The 23025-nt window shown below is 45.6% G+C and overlaps 1 protein-coding gene across 4 annotated transcripts in view; it reads left to right on the top strand.

Moving 5' to 3' along the window:
- The window catches only part of FOXN3 (forkhead box N3), a 257286-nt gene that overhangs the window by 50780 nt on the left and 183481 nt on the right, over positions 1–23025 (top strand). For 3 of the 4 annotated variants that reach the window (XM_025041993.1, XM_025041992.1, XM_025041994.1), the window contains exon 2: positions 3372–3928. In XM_025041993.1, coding sequence (XP_024897761.1) covers positions 3386–3928 — 543 coding nt within the window. In that variant the 5' untranslated portion in view covers positions 3372–3385. Of the gene's footprint in view, positions 1–81; positions 175–3371; positions 3929–23025 lie in introns of those variants that run through there. The other variant, XM_015599739.2, reaches the window with a different exon arrangement.

The raw sequence follows: 23025 nt of genomic DNA, 5'->3' as shown, positions 1-23025 counted from the left end.
GGCAGAGGAGGGACTCCGCAGTTCCTGGGGGAGGGCGCGGGGCGGGGGCCTGGCCGGGCGCGGGGACCGCAGCCCTGGAGCCGGGAAGTTGCTCGGTCCGAAGAGTTTCCTACCCCGACGTGCGGGCTGTTTCCTGGTTCCTCGGCTTCGAAAAAGACACTCGACAGGAACAGAGTTGGTATTGTCCGCGGTGGACGGGGTCCCCGCCTTCCGGGCCGGGAGAGGGGGTATTGATCAAGGGGAGACCCCAAGATGAGAAACAGGCACCTAACAAAGATACCCTCCCCCCCGCCACAAACTGCAGGCTTGGCACGAGCAGTGAGCGTCCCCCGAGACCCCCGAGGCCGGACCCTTCCTCATTCTGGCCCCCTTTGAAGCCCTCCTTGGGCCCTAGAGAAGTTGGGGGACGGCGGGCTTTTATTGATGTGTTTTTAAGGCTTGCCGCGGTGCGGCCAATAAAAGGTTTATGACATCTGACCGGCAGTGAAGGTATGCGAGCTCCCAATTGTCCCGTATACCAGAAGAGCAGTTTCCCGGTTGCATGGCAACGCCGCTGATTGACGCTGGAGCCAGCCAATCGCTGCTCCCACAGGTCCCCTTGAAATGTTTTTGACAAGTACAGTAGACTGGAGTGGAGCGCGTGCGTGCGCGCGCGCGCGCGGATGGGGGTGTTACCCCGCCCCCCTTCCCCCCCAAACTCGCGACTGCTCTGCTTCGCTTGGGGAGAATTTCTCAACTTTTTAAAGTTCACATCGAACATCTGTTCAGCGCTGGGCCCGTAATGTCTTTTTGTTATTTGGAGACATTCTGGGACCCGGCAGGAAACTAGCTTCTCTGCTGCCTTTTCTCTGTTAAAAAGGAAAACAGATACAAAACACAGCAAGTCATAAAAAAAAAAAGTGTTTGTGTGTGTGATTATGCGTGCAGGGTGGGGGGGACTGGCGGGGAGGACGTAACCAATAGCACACCGAAAAGTTGCAAGGAGGTCACTAGTGGATAACTATTTGCGTATCTGGTGGAGCAACCTTTTTGGCAGCAGATTAAAAATGTTTGCTTAACTGCAGACTCACATGATCCGGATCCTTTTTTTCCCCTCTAAAAGAGGAGGAAAAAAAGATTTGGCGAATTACGTAGTTTGAATATAATAATGGAAAACTCCTCAGCTATGGTTTCTGGGAACTGTTTTTTAAAATGGAAATGTAGTGATCAGCAGCTCTTGATACTGTTGCTATAAAATGCGGATTTATAGGGATGCAGTTGACAGTTGGAGGGTATGGGTGGGGGACAGAGACACAAAGCAGGCAAATAAATGATCGGAAGGGACTGAACCCCATAACCCTGTTTTCTTGACAGTGCTATTTTTCTAATAAAACCATATTGCTGGCAATGTTTGTTTAAAACAAAAGAAAACATGGAGAATAGCATGTTAGTTCCTTTGGGAAGCTACTGACAAATAAGCAGATTAAAAAAAAGAGAGAGCAGCATGTTGTTGTCATAGCAACAAGGCAATTAAATTACTTACTGTCAGCCATGATATAATTTTCCTGTTTGGAAGCTCAGGAGACATAAAACTTTCATCTGGAGCTAAAGTTGACTTCAATGGCTGGGTAGTAGTTCTCTTTTGTACTCTACTGTGTAGATATTCCTGGTTATCATAAAATTTGTTTTTTTATTGGGGTCTGAGGAAAATTTGAAAGAGACAGACTTAGCTTTGTTCATAAAGAAGGTGAAAGCAATATCAGGCTGGTCTCTGTCAAGTCCCCAAACCTAAAGATACTAGCTTATTCTTTAAAATGTGCCATGCACCACTCGGGTGAGTACATGACAGAAAGAAATTTCCCACTGGATGAACTTGAGGTGTTAAAACTGCCCTGCTCCATAGGACTTTGATGCTTGGAGAAGTTTTCTTTCCTTGGAATCGGGTGTTTCACAGCAGCTCTAGAGAGCTTGCCTTCAGGCTTTCTGTCAGCAGGTTCTGTTTGTCTAAGTTTTGGAGGAGGAAGGGTGCTGCAGTTCTGGGGCACCGCACCCTTTGTTGGCTGTGGGTAGAGGGCACCCACATTATGTTTTCTAGAATCCCATTCCAGAGCTTCCCCAGCTGAAGTGGCAGTTATTTTAAGCCTAGTGTCAATGGACATTTAGAGCCCTAGAATGAGCATATCTTTGCTTTGTTGTGTTCATTTTTTTTTTTTTTTTTCTAGATAGATTGCTTGGTCTTACTTGGGGAAAAATAATAAAAGACATGCTTCTTAAACCAAGTGCATTGTTGGAGCGCTACAGAAGGAGAGTGGGAGACCTCTCATTATCTTCACCGTTCTTTCCATCTTACATTAAGTACCAGGGGGCTGAACAGCTTTGAATCTGCTGGGGTCATTCTGGCCACCTCCTCATTTTCTTTTCTCATCATGTATTTTACTCCCTGTTCTAGGTCATTGATAAAAATGGGGGTGGCAGCCGGGGTGGAGGCAGAAGAGAGTTCTGTAGCAATTGTTGTTGAATTTGCCTTCCTGTCTTGAAGCTGTCCCTCGCTCTCCTGATTCTTTCAGCAATTCTCATTTCGATTAATGGCTTTTCTTTCATATTCCCACTTGTGCCTGAAGTTACTTTTTTGGTCAGAGTGTCCAATAAAATTAAATGTACTTCTTCCTCCAGTTTGAATACAGAGAATTCAAATCTAATTAAAGTTGCAGAGTTTTTGGTCATGACTTGAAGAGGAAAAAAAAATCAAATCAAATACTACCAAATTGATGCTCACTGTGGCCACCGTTTTCATTTCAACGCAGTTGTGATGGTCTTTATGTTGAAACAGCTGAACTTAATCTGAAACAACTGGCTTTAAACTTACAAGTATTTTCTTTTTTTGAGAAGAAACAATGAGACCTATTACCCCAAGTAACAGGGGTTGTGCATTGAGCTTATTATGTAGTGTTAATCATGAGGCTCGAAAGGGTTTTACCTGTGTACGTACGTATTCATGTGTTATAGATAAACTGAGGCAGCAGGAAATAACTGATTTTCCCAGGGTCAGAGAATTTTCATAGAGCTAGGAAGAAAGCATCGTGGAATTTCTCATTCTCTTTAGGATTCATTTGCACATTAAAAGTGCTCTAAAGATTCCTAGTCTTACTATATTGAGGGGGCGACACGTCTCTGCTGTATGCGTGCATGATGGACCAATTTTACTTATCATGCATCTCTTTGTGGTGGAATCGTGGATTTGTGTCACCCAGTGTGGGAGCCATGAAGTGTTCCTATGTGGTAGGGGGTCCGTTGAGGTGGCAGGGGTGGGGGGCAAAAGAGTTAGGAGGACACAGCCGTCCTTCTGGTTTGAGTTTCACTAACTCATCTTTTCCCTGTAATGTGTTTACCAGGAGCCTTCACGTAAATGGGTCCAGTCATGCCTCCCAGTAAGAAGCCAGAAAGCTCAGGAATTAGTGTCTCCAGTGGGCTGAGTCAGTGTTACCGGGGCAGCGGTTTCTCCAAGGCCCTTCAGGAAGACGATGACCTCGACTTTTCTCTGCCTGACATCAGATTAGAAGAGGGGGCCATGGAAGATGAAGAGCTGACCAACCTGAACTGGCTGCACGAGAGCAAGAACTTGCTGAAGAGCTTCGGGGAGTCGGTCCTCAGGAGCGTCAGCCCCGTCCAGGATCTGGACGATGACACGCCCCCGTCCCCCGCCCACTCTGACATGCCCTACGATGCCAGGCAGAACCCCAACTGCAAACCCCCCTACTCCTTTAGCTGCCTCATATTTATGGCCATCGAGGACTCTCCAACCAAGCGCCTGCCAGTAAAGGATATCTACAACTGGATCTTGGAACATTTTCCGTATTTTGCAAATGCACCTACTGGGTGGAAAAACTCAGTGAGACATAATTTGTCGTTGAATAAGTGTTTTAAGAAAGTGGACAAAGAGAGGAGTCAGGTAAGCGTCTGTCTGGAACTCAAGTTGTTCATTTTTAAAATTAAAAATTTTTCCCCGTTAAAAAATGGTTAAGGAATGTGAATTCGCCACACTGAAGCAGGAGTTATAAATAGATACTTTTAACTTGGTTTCATTCATTTAGGTAGTTGTAAAGAAATTCCTTTTCCTTAAGCATATTAAGTAAATACTCTTTGGTATTGGTGTTGGGTCGAGGGTTTCCCTCTGTGGTATCTGAACAGAATCACAAAACTGGTTCACACACTTGATCGGTTCTTCGATGGGGATGGGTAAGTTTGGGTTTGGAGCACATAGGGGCAGCCAGTTAACCATGAGGCGTATGGATAGATATTTGAGGAAAATTGCTATGAAGGTCTAGAGATAAGTGGCATTTATTTTCTCTCTGACTATTAACTTGGAGAAAGGCAGCATCTCTGGGATTCTGGAATAAAAATGGACAGTCATGCACAGTGGGAGGCGACTTGAGCATACTTATATATATTCCAGGACTAAACAAAGACAGACATGAATTGCTCAGGTGACTCTCGAGATCAGGTGTCTGCCCAAGTGTTTGGCAACCTCGGAACTCCCCAAGTGTGAAAAGTTGGCTTAGGGTAGAATTCCCACTAGAGACTGACTTAAAAAGTGTTCAGTTCTGACTTGAAAGCCTTAGCTCAAGCTTCATGGTCCACTAAAAGACTTTAAATAATTTGCTTTACCTTTCTCATAAGGAACATAATAGGTACAATAGAAATCGGGTTAACTGTTTGAACTGGAAAACCAAATTGTGACCTAACTTGGAGTTCTGAAAGGTAATGTAACCACAGTTAAATTGCCGGAAACGTTTTCTGCACAAAGTTTTCATGTGACTTTTCCGTGTGAATAGTGCTGCAATGTGCAGCTCCTAGTCTGCTTTCACCTTCTTCGAAGTTCACGTTTGGGCTCTGGACCGCTGTTGTGGTGGGTAAGCCGCTCTGTAGGGTTGAGGTCTTTAATTTCTTTCTCTCCAGAAACGTATTTCTGTTTCCAGTAGACTCTTGAGCCTGAGAAAGTTCTCCTCGTCTTGGGCGTGGGAGAATACAAATAAGAACGTGGCGAAGTCGTTTTTCTCCTTTTGCTGCAGCTGGACATGTTTGTCTGCAAATGCTGTGACCAGAGTTTACGTTCAAGATGGGGAGTGGGCGTCATGCTGGGCTTGAGGAGGGGACGTTGCCCGGGAAGGGGAGGGTGTGGACACTAAGGACATTGCCTTGCAGTGCTGCCGTAGGTGGTACCTGGGTCCAGTGGGCAGTTGTGAATATTCGCGTGTTCTGGGCCCTTCCTTTGCCAGCTTTTTATTTTCACATAACTCACAGTTGTGAGGCACTGCTGTCGTCCCTTGTGTCCACTTCTCTTCCTCCTCCACATCTCAGAATGGACATTTGGAGACCGACCTCCAGACTCGGCGCTGTTGAGTGTTTCAAGATCATTCTTTGAATTTAGAGAATTGGCTCCTCCCCTCATGAAAGCCAGTCTGTGGTATTAAAAGCTCAGGTACAGATGGGGGCCCCGTGGCATTAAAGGGAAAGTGTTAGACAACAATTCCAGGGTTAGAATGTAGAGAAGAAGGTGCCGCGCAGGTCCCCCGAAGCTGCACGTCACTGATAAAGCAAGAAACAGGGCTTTTAGTTTGGTGAGAAACGATTGTGCAAGTCACTGCGTGCCCGCATCTGCCATCATGCCGGTGTGCATCAAAGTCAGCAAATGCACACTCTGCAGTGTGAACCAAGCAACTCCAAAGTGGGAGGGTTGTTCACCGGCCTGGGAGTGGCAGGTGGGCGTTGGTGTGTCTGGGAGAGCCGTCTCTCTCCTGTGCACCCCCTGCTCCCCCAGTCATATTTTCCAGGGGTGACAGTTGTCATTTTGAATAAACGTGGATAGCACCTGTTGAAAGGAAATGGTGTAAAGGACTTAGGATTGTGAATCTCCTGAAATGCTGAGTTCTGGCTTCCTAGCCATGCTGATCTGTGTCGACACGTTTCTGATCAAATGCCAGTCAGTTTTGTGGTTGAGAGTTTGTTCCCAGGGTTTGCGATGCTGTGAGAACGAAGCGAGGAGTGTGAATTTTCCCATTTTCTCCTTCCCTTGGGCTGCCCTGGGGACTGGCAGGGACTTCCAGGACACTGGCCCTGGCCTGTTCGCTCGGGGTTTTCTACCCTGGCTGGCTGAGTAACGGGGAAGGCATTCCCCCGTGACACTGAGCCCAGCGAAACTTCCGTGGGCTCTCCAGGTACATGTGTTTTTTCCCAGAGGATTTTACTTGGCAGTAGCTTCCACTCTGAGGTTCGGCTGTCACACAGTGACTAAGTAAACCCGAATGCTGGGGGGGGAAGTATGTTAGTTGAAGGGGACAGTGGATCCTTGAAAGATGTATTCACAGAGTTAGCCATTTCCCTTTTTTTTTTTTTTTAACTTTTAAAAGTGTCAAACACAGTTTTAAACTTGACAGAACTGAGAACACAGAATTCTGTATGATCCTTGTCCCTGAGGGCTTGGAACATAGACCCTGCTGGACGATCGCTTGGCTAGGATGTCGCCTCAGGAATGTACTAGATTGCATCAGAATCATCTGAGGCACTTAAAAACAATGACTGTTTCTCGGCCCCTCCCTGAAGATTCTGATTCAGTCAGTTTGAGGTGGGTTGGGGAAAATTGGTGTCCTGATAAGCTTCATAGGTGTTTCTGACTTGCAGCCAGATTTGAGAATCAGTGAACTAAATGCTTTTGGGTTCTTTCCAGTACTCAGATTTCATCAAGAACGTACTCTCATGAATGAGTAAGTTGAGAGAATAGATGATTTTGCTTCGGCTTCATCTCTCTATTTTTTGATTTATCTCTTATAGGAATTTAAAAGACGTAGTTCACAAGGGCTTCTCTCCCTTCATTCTGTTTTGTTTTGCTGTTGCTTAAATAGTTCGAAGCAAATCCTAGACCTCGTGTCATTTTATCCCAACATATTTCAGCGTGTGTAAGAATAATCGACAGTTTCTTACATGACCACAAGGCCAGCGTCACCCCTAACAAAACGAACAGTTCTTTGGTGTGGACCTAATACCAGGTCCACATTCAGATCTCCCTGATGGTTGACAAAATGTTTGAATTAGGACCCAGACATGGTTTATGCGTTGCCTTTGGCTGTTAGGTTTCTTCTATCTGTTTTTATCCACAGCATCCCTACTCCTCCCCCTACTCCCCCTTCCTTGTTAGAGAGACCCATCAGCTGGGCTACCTGTCTGTTTCCTCGAGGTTTTATTTAGCTTGTTCCTCTATCCCCTGTATTTTCTATGAAATGGAAGTCAGCTCTAAAGACTAGATCACATTCTGGCTTTTTTATCCCCCAGAATATGGAAAAGCCTCGTGTGTTCTCACATCGGGAAGCCTGGTTGACCCTCTCCTGAGGATGCTGAGCTTGAGCTGTGGGTTCACATGGGGTCGGCCGCTCCCTCCTCCACAGAGTTCCCCGTCAGCTTTTCACCTCATGGTTTCATCTGTTGAGGACCTTTGCCCGAATCAATCAAGATAGAGTTTCAAAGTCAGGGATTATGTTTTATACCTCCTAAATACAGACCTTACTTAAGACTACACGATTAGCAAGTACTAAACTCTGAGTACTTGTAAATGAGAAGTAAAGTACTTCTTATTTTTTAATCGACTGGATGATAATGGTTCAGGTGTATTTCTATTTCTGTGCTTTTTTTCCAACTTCCCTTCTTGCTACTTGAACAAAAAACATTGTTGTCATAGGAGAGTTTATAAAGGAAACACTGTGCAAAAGTATTTTTATTATGTCCAGGGCCGAATGCTTTAAATACAGTTTTAGCTTACAAATATAGGCAACTTGTCTTGGTTGAAAAAGGACTGTGTTAGAAGCTAGGATTCCTGGTTCTAGTTTTGATGCTGGTGGCCCCCAGTCTTCTCATATACAGAAGCAGGAGTTTGTAGTTGCTTGGGGCTTACTTAACTTGGGTCTTTGGGTGTCAGAGGTTCTGCGGACAGCCTGAAATTATTAACCACATGTCATGTGACTATGCATGTTGCATTTTCCTAGAAGATTCCAAATTTTTGTTCGTTTAAGCTTTTAAGTTCTTAATTAAACCTCTGACCCAGGAAAGGTGAGGAACCACCGGAATTTTATAATAACTATATTGGACTTAATGTGGAACATCTTCTTTGTTCTTTCTATATGCAGTATCCTATTTCTTCCTCCCTTCAACCTTATATGGTAGGTCCTGTTTTCCTTCTTAAAACAGATGACAAGTTAAGCTCAGAGTTGTTAAGTAGTTTGCTGGATATCACACAGCTAGTAGGTGGCAGAACAGGAGTTTACCCGAATTCCATTCAGAATAACTTAGATAAACCCAGAATTCGCTGTGGAGGTGCAGGATAGAGAAAGGTAAATAAATACAGAGTATGTTTTCATGCCGTTGAGAGAGGGCCGAATTCTGTCTTCGTCAGCAAATGGAAAGGTGTCACATTTGCATGAAGCACATCACTGTCCTCTCTGCTTCCTGTTTCCAGGCTCTGACCTAGGCCCCCTCTACTGCCCAAGCGCAGAGCCCCTTCTCCCTGCACAGGCACTGTTTATAGCAGTTCTCTCTCCAGTGCCCCGCCCAGCCCCGCCCCCTGGAAGTTGACTTTTTTTGTCCTGTTGGATGAGGTTCTTCTTCAAAGGCAGTTTGGAAAATGAGGTAGCCCTTCTGATGTGGCAGCACTCCGAATGCACCGTGGCCTCCGATTTCCTCTCCTTGAGTGATATAAGCACAGGATCAAGAGCACTTCCCTTTCCCCTGACGCTAGTCAACATATTCGTTTAATCAGTGGTCATTTTAGTAAGAAGATAAGACATTTTGTTTTCTTTTGTGTTTGGATAAATAATGCTCTTTGAAAAAACGGTGCAGCCTGATCCCGATGGGTAAATTCCTAATGGTTGGTGATGGGACATGCAAAAATGTGATGAGGTGTATGTGTCTTCTGTGGTCTCTGGGGCACGTGACAATCCTGTTCTGCCCTGGGCTGGGGCTGCCCCTCCCAGCAGCGGGAACACTACCTCTTCCTCATGGTGCCCACTGTCCTCTATTGTCTATGTTGTAGACTGTTGTCTCAGACACCTCGGAAGGCTGAGACCAGCAGAGTCTCTGAGGGGCCTGATATAAACATACCCCCATGTCACAGGCCCTGGAATAGGACACACGTCATACCACCATCCTCTGCCATTCCAAGAAAGCTGCATTCTGCACTTGGCCACTCTCCCCCACTCATGCATTTGCTCCTTCCTGCTTCTTCCAGGTATTAGATGCCCTGGCTGCGGGGCCATTTCTGTTGTCTTGGTCTTGCCAGCCGTTCATTGTTTGTCTGCTCGGTCTTTCAATAAACTCTTTAAAGTACCCGCTATCATCAGTGCCTACTCTACTGGAAAAGGGTACAAAAATTGAATGTTTTTGGACACAGCCTAGAAAGCAAAGCATTCCTGGTCCAGCGAGCCCTCCCCACAGAATCTCCTTCTAGCTAGGAGAACGTACACGCAGAAGCCTACCCTTCTCTTTCTCCCTTTTATTTATGTTTCCTGTTTCTCACGTCATTGCTTTTCCAGCCCTTCCATTTCAAGGATATGCCGCTTTTCCAGCGCCCTCAGTGATTCTCTTACTGTCGACTTTGATGAGGATCTCTACATGTCTTCTGGAAAGCTTGGTTCTTCTCGACTCGAGGCCCCCGGTGGCGCATCTCTCCAGTGTCTCTGCACATTAACTGTTCAGAAAACATTGCATTCTCTTTGGTAGGGCTTTGCGGTACCTGGGTAGGTCTGTGAGATGCTTCTTCGTTGATTTCGTTGATGTACTGCTTGCATATCCAACCATAAAGAAATTGTTCTCAGAATCTCCCCTGTTGAGCTGAAAAGTCTTTGGGATTTCCCTTTGAAATCACTTTAGCTGCAGAATAATTCTCTGTGGTAAATAACATAGGAAGTTGGCACATTGACCTCCTATTTGAAAGTCATGGGTTTTGCTTCTTTCACAAATAGTGATGGGTTATTTGGATTATTACATACTCTCCACGGAGCCCTTGGCCACCTTAACGTTCTTAAGCTTTGCCATGATGATGGCAGGTTTTAGATTTTATAGAAAATTCTACCACCTTCCCAAATGGACGTGTTCTGTACTTGACGCAGAAGACGAATATATATATTTTTAAAGGCTAACATAATGTTTGTTTTGGCGATACTGTGTTTATTAGGCAGTTGTTTTGTTTACAGATTTTGGTTTCGTGCCCCCTTAAAGTGGTTTAGTTTTGTTTCCACCTTTGTCATTTTTAACTTACTTGCTGCTTCTCTCAATGACTACATCTCACTGTCCCTGTAAGAATTTATTCCTTGGCTATGTTTGCTTCCACTCGAAGTTTTCCAGCTGTAGGAATTTACTCAAGTTGTTCCCGTGGATGCCTCCATATTAGGAGGCAAATGGGATCCCATTACCTATAATACTGAGAACTTCAAGCAACCTTTGCTTATTAGTTAGTTTATTCGATAGAATTATTTGGTGACGTCAAAAGTTAAATAAAAAATGAGATTTGGTTCTTGCCTTTTAGGAGCTTACATTCCAGGAAAACAGGAGACATAATACAAAATAAAGAAGAACAAACCACCACCAGTATGGAAAGCATGCCAGGTCAATAAGTGATCAGTGTCATTCGAGGTTAATCAGAGAAGCTTCCTTTCTCCAAAGAGAGAGGAGCATTTGGAACTGAGATAAAAGGTAGCAACGGGCAGGTTTTGAATATTCCTTCTGGGGGAGCCCTTGAATAAATTGTTATCAAAGCATTCTTCTGCTGTGGGAATGAGCATGAGACCACCAAGAATGGACTAGTTAGGATGAGGTTTGACTGTTCATTGTAGAAAATCCAGATAACAGTGAATTAAACAGAAGCGTATTGCTGTCACATAAAGTAAGTCTTGAAGAATTGGACAGAGACCCACCGTGTTTCATCTGTCCTTCTGTTCAGCCGTTCTTAGTATGTTGCTGGTTTCCATTCTCAGTTTTCTCATGGTTCAAGATGGCATCAGCTCGCTTGTTCTCATTTCAGGAAACAGGAAGGGGTATGCACGGAGACTAAAGGGGGTTCTACTGAGTTAGCAATTTTAAAGGGCTTTTCCAGAAACCCCGGACTCTGCTTTTGTCTCATGAGCTATGACCTGGTCACATGACTCCGTAGCTGCAAGGAAGTCTGGGAAATGTAGTCTTAACTAGGCCCATTGCAGTCCCAAGTAAAATACTGGTTCTGTTACTAAGCAAGCATGGGATTTTTGGATTTTTGGCCACAGAGGCCTAGATGCTTAGGAAATGAATGTTGCTAGACCCAATGGATGTGTTGGAACAGTATCAGAGAAAAAGGAGAGAGGTGGGTGGTCGAGGTGACGACGTAAATAAGTATGAGGAGTTCTGGTGGGGGAGCTAAGATGATAAGAGGAAAACTTTAAATTGCTCTAGTAACTTAACTAAAGCAGAGATGCTGATCCATTTTTTAAAAAACATTCCAGTTAACTAAGGTTTTGCTTCAAGGTATTCTGGTTAAATTGCATTTAATATCTTCAAAAGCAATAGCTTGATAGGGGCGATGATGTAGTCTGCCAAGTATGATAAGAAGAAAAGCAAGGAAATATATGGTTGAAGGTAGAGTAAAGTTGTTCTTTTAATAATAACTTGATGGTGTGCTGTATGAGGTTTTCCAGTTCCGAGGACAGAATGAATTCTTTGACGTGTGTGTGTGTGTGTGCATGTGCGTGTGCGCGTGTGCACGCACATGCACGCATGCATGCTTCTTGGAGTACTTTTGCTGTGAACTCAGCAGGAGACCAGTAAATACAGGCAGAGTGACTCTGCTGCTTCTGGGGGTGGGGGGAGAGGCTCTCCAAGTACCCCTCTTTCTCCGTTCTCCCCTCTGGGTGTGTAGGGTTCCTCTCTGGGCCAGGTGAGGTCAAGTTCAGTGTCGCCTTCCATTTGTTAGAGCTCTGTGAAGTGCCTCACAGAAGACTCTGACTGTTCTCTAGGGACAGGACCAATGAGTGATTTAATTAAAGTCATTAGACGGAGAACAGATAGCAGAACATTTGTATATACTTTGTTTTCAGAAGGATAGGCCAAGTCATGTGAATGCTGACTCCAGTCACGGCTGTAGTGGAGGGGAGAAAAGTCCAGAGCTTGCTGGAATCAGACACGGGCAGTGTGGCACAGAGCCAGGGTGCAGAGTCACACTAAGTACTCCCAGAATACTTACGGAATGCCCAGTTCCTTCCAGAATCTTCCATAGATGCAGTCATGTAAAGTGAGAACCTGTGTTCACAGCCATGATTCTGAGACCCTGCAGAAGCCTCAGTTTGCAAGGTAAAAATTAGACATTGCACTTAAAAAAGAAGTAGCTTCAGTCATTTTAGAAGCATTTTCAGCAGTGGTTCATTTATGCCCCATATCTTTGTGGACTGCCAGGCACTGTTCTGGGTGCTGGGGATACAGCTGGTGACCTGTGACAGTTCCTTGGCTGTTCTTCCATATTATCCGTGGGGCAGGGACTAAGCGAGGGGGAGGCACGTGTGGGACAGTAGATCCGTACATGGACCTGTAAGTAATGTATCAGATAGTGATACATGCAATGAAGAAAATAGAACAGGGTAATGTACTGGAGGAGCTGATTGGCCACGCCTTGAATGGCAGGAGGGACACAGCCACCAACGACCTGAGGCAGAGAGAACAGCAAGAGCAAAAGCTCTGAGATGGCAGCAGCTTGAAATGTCCTAAGACCAGAAGGGAGGCCTCTAGGAAGTGTATTAAAGACAGGAGAATGAGATGTTTAAAGGGACATCAGGGGGAAACATCTATCCAGGGCTTGTTCCAGTGGTGTGGGTTGGAAATGATGATGGAAATGACACTGGCTTACACCGGGCTTGGGGTTCGCAGATGAAGGCATTTGGGGAGTGGGATGGAGGTTAGAGCCAAAAATTCTATTTTGACCATGTTAAATTTGAGATGGCCCTTGATCATTTAAGTAGAGCTGTCAAGTTGGAAGTTTGGTAAATGACTTTCAAGCTCAATAGAGAAGTCGGAGTAGAGGTACAAATCGGGGATGCATTAGCGCTTCGTTGGTGGAAACTAAAGAGGATTTCTGGATTACCTCTCCATCAGAAAGGTGAAATCGAACCTCTATTTCAGTTCTTATAGGAAATTATATTTCCATTAGTGTTTGACTAAAGCATTTATTTTGGGGTATGTTCATTGTGGCAGGTAAAAACAAAAGGTTTATATTTAGAGGGAGAAATTCAAAATTATTTCAAAAATAACTTACCTGTAGTTATTGCAGTTACGGTCTGTAGTTTTGCAGGCAGACGAGAACAAACTCTTGCTTTTTATAATGAGGATGCGACTTCTACATGTGCTCAGGGCCATGGCATCTCTGATATGATGAGAGAAATGTACTCCAGTAAACATCCCATTTAGCAAAGTCCCCTAACCCATGACTTCTGTGAGTTCCCTGCCATCTGGTCCCTGGCTGGAGAGAGGAATTTTTCTTGTATATGCGTTTCCATAGCAACGAGTTTGCAGTTGATATGGAAAGTAAGCAGTTGCCTTAGCAACGGAGTTGCTGATGTGGTGGCTACCCTGCTTTCAGGGAATGGACAAGCTGACCAAACGAGTTTAGATGCATCCTGTAGGCACTGTAATAGAGGGCTGCACATGCTGGCCCTGCCGTGTAAAATCAGTCCAGCTTTAAAAGAGCTCGCAGCCCCTCCCTTTCTCAGGGGGAAGGGCTTGCAGAGGTAATAAATCAGACAAAAGTAGCTGCTGTCAGTTGAAATAGATTAGAAGAGGGATCTCTGGTGGAATTTATTTAGTTTCGTTTAAAGGAGAGTGTCATACTCTGGACGTATTTGGTTGCAAAGAAAAGAAAGCCACCCACCCTAGTGGGCTTAAGTAAAAGAATATTTGTCCCAAGGACATAATAATCAGTCCCACGGACCAGTGGCGAAGAGCAATGAAGCACATCTCAGGGCCATGGTGACTGGAAATGCCCCCTCTGTGGCCACACGGATGCTCATCCCTGCCTTTCTCTGGGGTCTGCTCCAGTCTCCTCTTTGCAGCCTGGCTGCCTCCGTGCGGCTCTTGATTTCTGCTTCCTCCCACCCGTGGCGTGCTGTGGTGAGGTACAGGCGCCAACCCCCGCGATGTGAGGGCCCCAGTGCCCGGTGATGCCGACCTCGTCACCTGCCATTCCAAACACACAGACTTGTTCTTCCCGAGTTAGACGTTCAGCCCTGGTCAAAACAGGGGCAAGGTCCCCAGGATCAGGACAGCTGCTAGGATTGTCCCTTCATCTGGGGAGGGGCTCGGGCTGGGGCTCGGGCTGGGGCTTGGGCTGGGACTTGAAACATGCCTTCAACAAAATGTTTCCTGGAAAGCCTTTGGTCTTTTGAAAACATTTGCATATGAAAATTTAAAAAAAATAAGGAGTTTATGAGTATTTTATACTCTCTGCTTCCCTTTGCGTCGCCTCAGGCATCTCACAGGTGACATGTGAGTACACCAGAGAACTCTGGGACTGTCCTGAGCCTCCCTCCTGCTTTTCAATGGTCTCTGTGATGACTTCATCTTTCTTGCATTTCGTTTCCATAGATTTGGGGCTGGTGGCTCCCAGACTCGCAAAGTTTTTCTTTGGTGGCTACTTTTTCCTGCCAGCTGCCCTCAAATTGCCTGTAATCACAGGGTTGAGTGATTACCAAAAATCATGAACTTTGGCCCCCTGTTCTAACAGGAATAAATGTCAGCTATCCAACACAAGTTGTCCTGGTTTTCAAGATCAAGAGATTGGGTGATGATTCTTGTTAACCACTGTGTACCACCAGCCCAAGTCATCGCATCGAGATTTTCAACATGAGGGGAAATGTAATTACTGTATGCCAGGAACTGGAGATACCCAGAGATTACAAAACTCTGGGCAAAGATAAAAAAGAGACCAGGGAGGTTAAAAGTGGCATTTGCCAAATGTCTGAGGACTGGCCCATGCATGGCCAGAATTATATGATTTGGGACTCCAAAGGATAAATATGACCCAGTTGGGAACCCTGGAGAGAAGACAGAATTTCATCAGCTGGACCTTTCGGGATGGCCAGGCTGGGGGCTGGTGACAGGAGAGAGGAGGTCACCTAAGTCGTCAGGGTTAGCTTGGACACGGAGTGGGGATGCATGTGGGGGAAGACCGGATGTGAAAATGGGAACCGATGTTTCTCAGGGCTTGTTGGGAGCTGTTTGGAATCGTGTGGGGCATTTGCATCCATGCTCTTCCAGCATTCCAACAACTGTAAAGTAGATATCATGTTCTTCTTACAGGTGGGGAAACTGAGGCTCAGAGAAATTCAATGGCTTGCTAAGGTGGCACAGACAGATGTCGAATCAAGATCTGAGACTTCTTTGTTTTTCTTTTATCCCAGTTGGCTGAAGCAGAGGGTTCCTTTGGGAAAGAGAAGGAAATAGATTTGGGAAGGTAGTTATCTTTATTTAACGGATCCTGTTTTCATTAACCATTGCTTTTATTTGTTGGTGTCACCTCTTACTATTAACGTCTTGGCCATTCTAGAATTCTAGCCTGTGGATTTGGTCATTTGGGGGCGTTGGGATGGATTTCCACTCTTCCTGTTTCAGATGGCGACATCTTTTTACCTTTGGCGTTGTAGGCAAACTCAGTAACATTGACCCTTTAGTTCTGTGGAAAACAGGGTCAGGTAGGTGATTTCATTCATTCCTTTGTTCATTCAGCCACACTGAGTTCTCGGAATGTGGAGGTGGTTGCACTGGGTGCCGTGGGGGCACGCAGACGTGTAGGACCGGGCCCTTGGGGGACACTTTGAGAGTCGTCCCAGGTACTCCAACTCTGTAGCACAGGTCCCTCGATACTGCCTCCTAAATGTCTCTCGGCTGTCCCTTTTTCCCTAACCCTGCCGCGGGTCTTCATTGTTAGCTGGATGGTGCAGGGGCCTCCTCGCCCCTTTCCTCCTCCTCCTTCACTGTCCCCCTCACGTCCATCCAGCTCAGCACTGCCGTGCCCCCCGAGGGCTGAGTTAATACACAGACCTGTTTTGTCACAGCCCTTCAGCGTCTCCTATCACCTGGAGTGGTTTGTCTCAAAGTGTGTCTCTGACCACCAGCTTTAGAGCAATCTAGAGTGTTTGTGAGAAATGGAGATTTCTAGGCTTTAGCCAAGACTCGCCGACCGAGAATCTCTGGTGGCATTGAGTTAATACACAGACCTGTTTTGTCACAGCCCTTTGTGTCTCCTATCACCTGGAGTGGTTTGTCTCAAGGTGTGGCTCTGACCACCAGCTTTAGAGTAATCTAGAGTATTTTGTGAGAAATGAAGATTTCTAGGCTTTAGCCAAGACTCGCCGACTGGTGGCACTGCCTGGCAATCTGCATTGAAGCACACTTCCCAAATGATTCTTCTTTACACTGAAATTTGAGAAGCAAGGCTTGGAAGGATCAAGTCCAAACCCCTCAGCAGGGGCGTGTAAGGCCAGCCATTCTTACAGTGTTTATTATGGAAGATTCCAGTTCCGTGGCATGACATGGATAATGTCACCATCGAGGGAGTCCACAAATCATGTGTGTCTTCAACATGGGACCCATCTTGTATCATCCTGTCTTCCCCTGACCCTTCTCACCTCCCTTGCTGGATTATTTTAAAGCGAATCCCAGGAATTATATCATTGTATATTTGCCAGTATTTTGGAATGTGTTTCTAATACATAAGAACATACACTACACAGACGACACACACAACCACAAAACCATTATCACCCCTAAAAACAAATGAACCACGATTCTTTACTGTCATCCAGAATCCAGTCTGTTTTAGAATTTATCTGTCTGCTAGGAAGACATCTAGCAGTAGTTTGTTCAAATTGGAATCCAAAAAAGGTCCAGATGTGACATTCGATTGCTGAATTTCTTAAATCTCTTTTCGATCTATGCTCCTTCCCCTTCCTCCCGCCCCCTGCCCTTTTCATCCTCTCCTCCCATCATTGTTCCTATGTTCCCGTCCTGCCTTGCGCTAGGGCCCCCCGTTTCTGCAGAAGGCCGTGTGCTCTGGTGCTGGCTTTCACTTGCAGATGCCGTTCCTCTCTCTAGAATGCTTTTCCTCCCCTTCTGTCCTCTGGACCCGCATTCTCAACTTGGAAGACCCAGCTGATCTCCACCCCTGCAAAACCTTCCCGTTTTTGCTTTTGTTTAGTGACACTTTTTTTGTTGTGTCATTGTCTCCTTAGTATCTGTCTCTGCTATTGTCCTCCCTTCCCGCCTCTCCGCACCCCAAGATGGAGGGCAGGGAGCACTTCGTTTTGATTTTCGCATCCGCCTGTTGCTTGGCATGTCGTAAATACTGTTAAAACACCTTATGAGAGAATGAACAAGCCATAAGCCACCAATTCAGGTATTTTATACTAAACTTAAGGTCAGCTTTTGGACGACAGTTGAGTATATCTACTCTTTGTGTATCCTGTATGAGGAGCTTTCTCTAATTAGGATGAACACTGCTTCCTGATTTTCTCCAGTCCGCTGTAATACTGGAGGCTCATTCGATACCTGCCTCTGTCTTCCTTCAGTGGCCAACAGCAGCCCTGTCTCTGCCATCCCTGCCACCTTCTTGTCAAGAATGAACAAAACAGAGAGGAAACTTCTTAGCACTGAGTGTAGAATGTTTTACAGTTGCTGGAAAAAGGTGGTTCAAGTGATACGGGAGAGTTGATCCCTACCGTATGGGATTTACTTAATTGTCGATAGCACCCAATGGTCTGTCACTTCGTTAAAGTGAACTTGAGCACAGCAGATGTTTATTCACTGATGGTGTCCCCTATAGATCTTTGATAGAAATATCGTTACTGGGATTCTAGAAGACGATGTGGGTTTATAGATGAAGAATCCGAGGTCCGAACAGTGCAGGTGACTCGCTGAGAACCCGTATATCTGGGCAAAGCCTGGCTCCGCTGCCTCGGGTCAGATGTTCTTTTCATCATCTCACTGCTTCGTTTATTCCTCAAGGACTCTGGTTAATTGGAAACAGACATGAACTTGTGTCATATTTTGAGTCACTGAATATACTAAATTTTTTATAAGCGATTTATTCCTTGTTTGTGACCTTCGAAAAATATGCTCGGACCTATCAAAATTTTGTTTCATTGATTACTCCGAATGTTCTTGGGCTTTAGTCTTTGAATGAGTCTGTGGACACTGTTTTGAGTCATCTACTAATTAGTATTATAACCATTGATGAAATCTACACAGATTTTTCCTGATGAGCAAAGAACCCGATTCTGTTTGTTGATATGGATATTATGTGTAGAGAATGCAGATTGCCCAGAAGTGGTGACAGGTGTAATTGGAGGACTGTTGTAAGACTTTTTACTTAAGTAGCTGCCTTGATTAAGTCTACATTCATTATCTCTGGTTCTTTGACTTATTTTAAAGGTTTCCTCCCCATCCTCAGAGATCAGTTTATATTGAGGGGGATTGTTTCTCCGAAATAAAATTATTAAGTAATAAGATGATGATACCACTCCTGTGTGGTGCCTAAAACTTTCTCATAACTCATTCATTCATCCGACAGATGTTGATTTCATACTTATAAACAGGCTTCGTGCTAGGCATCCGAAAAACAAGGATGGTTCCAGTCTAGTGGGATAGAGATGCTTATAAAGAAACACATAAACAACATGGCATATGGCATCTGTACAAGGTGCTGTGGGAGGGGAGGGGAGACTGCCTCTTGGTATTTGTATGAGTTGATGAACAAGATATGTTGCAGAGAAAGGGTTGGTTAATAAAGAGAAAGCTTGAGGGGTGCACAGAGCACCAAAGGTGATGTTAGGGGATCTGGGTTCTAGAGCTAATAGGCTCCGAGCCTTGGGCAAGCCCCTGCATCTCTCTGAACCTTATTAGATTTCTTATCCAGTCGAGGGAGCCTTCTCTTGTGGGCCCACTGTGTTTGTTCACTATTCATTCAGTAGTTCATCTGTGAGCTGAGTTAGCCTAGATTCATGCTTCTCAAACTACTGGCTACAGAGAACTCTTGTTATCGTCTTCACTCCATGCTTTTGTCAGACACATAGGATGACCATCAGGCACAGGTTCTGCTCAGCATCAGATAACCAGTGCCAGCACAGTGTGCTGAGAACATTTCTGCGCAAAGGACGAGAACTGGACGTGGCAGCTTCCACAGCAACGTTGTGCATAAATGTGTGATTTCCGAAAGGCTTTGGGGAGCTGTGGGAATGGAGTCCTTACAGTGCTCACTCCGCAGAAGACCCCTTCCGTTAGGGAACAACTAGACTGCACTGTGTGTGATCTGCAAGCCCTTTCCTGTATAATGATTAAAACTCCCCGAAAGGCTTTGGGGAGCTGTGGGAATGGAGTCCTCACAGTGCTCACTCCGCAGAAGACCTCTTCCATTAAGGAACAACCACTGTGTGTGATCTGCAAGCCCTTTCCTGTACAATGATTAAAACTCTATGCAGCCACATGGGAGGGACTCACTGGCTGAGACCGAGTTGGATCTTGCGTCTCCCCAGGGCCCACTGGGTCTCGTTCTTGCCTGTGTCTTACAGTCAGCAGTTGGGACCCAGCTCTTCGAATGCTCCCCCAATGCGTTCTAATCACGGGGACCCAGGATTAGAGAACAGCATCCTGTTCCTGCAGAAATGAGATTCTAGGTTTGTGTGTGGCAGGGCGGGCACCCTTGGCACACACGTGTACCCTGCCAGCTCTCTTAGGCCAGGCACGTCCCCACTAGACTGTACATTTTCTCTCTCTACATTTCTCTCGATGATGTCTATCAAAAAGCATTTAGTAGACTACGAAGCCAGAGGCTGCGAAGGTCACTTGAGATCTTCCTCACCTTTCCTCCCCAAGTTTCTGCACTAGACAAGTCACACCTCTGGGCCCTCTCTTTACTTTTTGTCCCTCTGTCACCATCACTTCAGACAAGCCTGCCTTCTGTGCAGGCGTGATTTATTGCCAGATGGTTATTTTATTAGCAGTGGTTGAGTTTTATGAAATGTAATCCCAGTTGGTCTTTTATTTCTCTGTGTAAATATTTGGTTTACACACTTTGTACCATTTGTTCACCTCTGTGCTTAGGTGCGCAGGTTTTGTGGCTGTCACCTGTCCGTGGCTGATTGATGTATCGCTTACCCTCAGCAATTCAGAGACAACAGTGAAGGTTTTCAGATAATCTGTTCAGAAGTGGTAGTTTCTTCACAGTGTCATTGTTGGATTTCTCACGGTGCCCTGTGTTGCCAGTATAAGCAGTCCTTGTGGTGTGAATCCTGTCCCTCAAAAACATATGTGGAAGTCCCAACCCTCAGTACCTGTGAATGTGACCTTATTAGGATCTAGGGTCTTTGCAGATATAAGCAAGTTAAGATGAGGGTATGTTGGATCCGGGTGCGTTTTAATCCAGTGTAAGTGGTGTCCTCACAAGAGGAGGTGAAGAGACACAAACACTTAGCGGGAAGAACCATGCATGAAGGTGGAGGCAGCGGTTGGAGCGATGCATCGACAAGCCAAGACGCTCAGGGACCGCTGGCAGCCACCGGAATCTGGGAGGGAGGAATGGAGCACATCCTCCTTCTGAACTTCCGGGACAAACCAGCTCTGCTGACGCCTGGGTTTTGGACTTCAAGCCAGAAATGTGAGAGAGTAAATTTCTGTTGTTTTAAGCCACCCAGTTGGTGGCACTTTTTCTTTTTTTACAGCAGCCGTAGGACACTAATTCAACAACAAAAAGAATTAGCAGTGAGTTTCTGCCTACGCTAAAGATGTTAGAGTAAAACCCAGACAAAAGCACTTAGGAATCATGTGGGGGGACTGTGTCCTGGGACCCAGCGGGGAACTGAGGCCTGGGCAAGTGATGGGCTTGCGTCCAGTACCCGGGTCTCCCCAGGTTAGGACTTCCTCCTCGCTGCATGTTCCAGCCCTTTCGAAGCCTGCCCTCGTTCACATTCAAGAAAAGCCACGTGAGGGGGCAAATGGCTTGTTTTCTTCTTCAGATTTTGATGGTGAGTGAGACACAGAGTGAGGAGAATTTGTAGGGTTCTGTTGTATTTGCTACCCAAGTGGAAAGCACACTGGTGGCACAAACCTATGGGGCTCGTTATGCTGGACTGTAGCTCATTTGTCATGCACTTGAACTTTCTTTTCTTTACCGGAAATGGTGCGTAATAAGTCCCACTGTGTGCTTTTCTTTCTTCCTCTCATCTCCCCTCTTCTCGAAATGAAAGCATTTTATAAAAGGCTCTCCTCATTGTTTCTCTTGGGTCAGGTGGAATGGGTGATGGCGCAGGTGTAGGAAGGCTTAGTGTTTTAGGTTTATTTGAAAATCCTAAAAGGTGGCATTCTACTTGAAACGCACGACACTCATTTCGCCCTCTCAAAATCCGACTTAACTCTTTAGAAGATGCCTTTCCTTAGAGCGTTGGCTTTCTTGGCTCATGCTTCCCTACTTAGAGTTTGAGGTGTTTACGGGCCTTGCTCAGTCTTATCCCTGGTCCGCCAGCACTAAGTACCCACCGTCCTGGGCTGTGACCAGCACCGAGGCATCTGCCTCATGTGCCTACTCACTTGTCGCCTGTACCTGCAGCAGGGTCTTAGCCGTGTTGAACCTATAGGCGGTTCTTGCTGCCTGGAGCTCGGCTCGAATTGGAATTGGTATAACGAGGTGCCATACTTGCCCAGCATTTCTTACTGAGAGCCGATCTGCACCTTGAACTTGGAGTGACTCCTGTTGGAAGTAACATGTTCTTAAGCAGAAAATCCATGAAATCGGAGACTCAGTTTGTACAACTGCAAATGCTCACGTCATATGAGTTCTTGGTACAGAAGTGGAGGGACTGGCTGGGTCCCTGTAAAATTATTAATGTATTTGCTATTTGTCCCCAGTGACTCAGTGTTTGTATGACCTCAGTTTTACTAAGCATCTGAAGGCACTTTTGTCAAGTGTCTTCAGTTTGCCCAGTGTAACAATTTATTGCTGAGCAGCAGTCGCGCCCTTTGACTGGGCTGCTTCTCGGGGAGGACAACTCCCTGGCCGCCCTTGAGAGCTGAGGTCAGTGCGGGCTGGCGACGGGCGGTCCGGCTGCTCCCGGGTTCAAGGTGATTCTCTTCCCCAAAGTTCTCACCCTCATTAATTGGCCCCAGGAGACCAGACATAAACAAGTAAATGCAGTTCCCTGGACATCAGTCCCCTTCACCTCTGAATGGCGGTTGGCTGGATCCACTGTTCAGCTTAGCAGCTGAGCTGGAAAGAGAACTTTCTGGAGAGCCTGCCTACCAACACTGCCTTCAGCTCCTCTGTTCTGAGGCTTTGAGCTTCCTTTCTCAGGGACCTCCTTTCCTGAGTGATAAGGGCAGGGACTCTTGAGAGGAACTGGACTGAATGTAAGTCTGGACTCTGCCTTCAAGAGGGTCACCCCCCACCCCCACCCCCGTATCGGGACTTTGGTGGCGGTGCCTCTCACAGCGTTGTGAGGGAATGGCAAGGACTTTGGAAGCGTTTCTGGAGATTTGGGTCATACGTGTGGATTCAATTACTTTCGACTTCCTCACGCCATTTTTATTTTCTTTAATACCTTGTATGTTATTTTGCTAGGCTTTTCCCTCCTAGAATAAAGGCACATTCAATAATAAGAATTCTCTAGTATCCAATATAAAATGATACTACTTGTCGGTTTGAAGAAAAAGCAAATTGTCTGCTCTGTGGGTTGGGATTTCCTCTTTTTTAAAAAAAGAAGCTTAGAGAAAATCCCTGAACATAGTCTTCTGATTGAAAAATATATTAGTGGATTTCACGGCTTTATCATTTTTCTTAAAGTAAGTTTTTTTTTAAACATTATATGTATTAAGATATATATATATATATATTTTGCTATTGGAACATATGGCGGAAAACATTCCCAGTGCTCAATTTTTATGGTTTACAAAACTGAAAAAAGTCTTTCTTTCATAAAATTACTTAGTTGGAAAGAACCTTATTTT

Source organism: Pteropus alecto, unplaced genomic scaffold, assembly GCF_000325575.1.
Source record: "Pteropus alecto unplaced genomic scaffold, ASM32557v1 scaffold8, whole genome shotgun sequence".
NCBI lineage: Eukaryota > Metazoa > Chordata > Mammalia > Chiroptera > Pteropodidae > Pteropus > Pteropus alecto.
The sequence above is the reverse complement of the archived record's forward strand: the minus strand, read 5'-3'. Positions and strand labels throughout refer to the sequence as shown.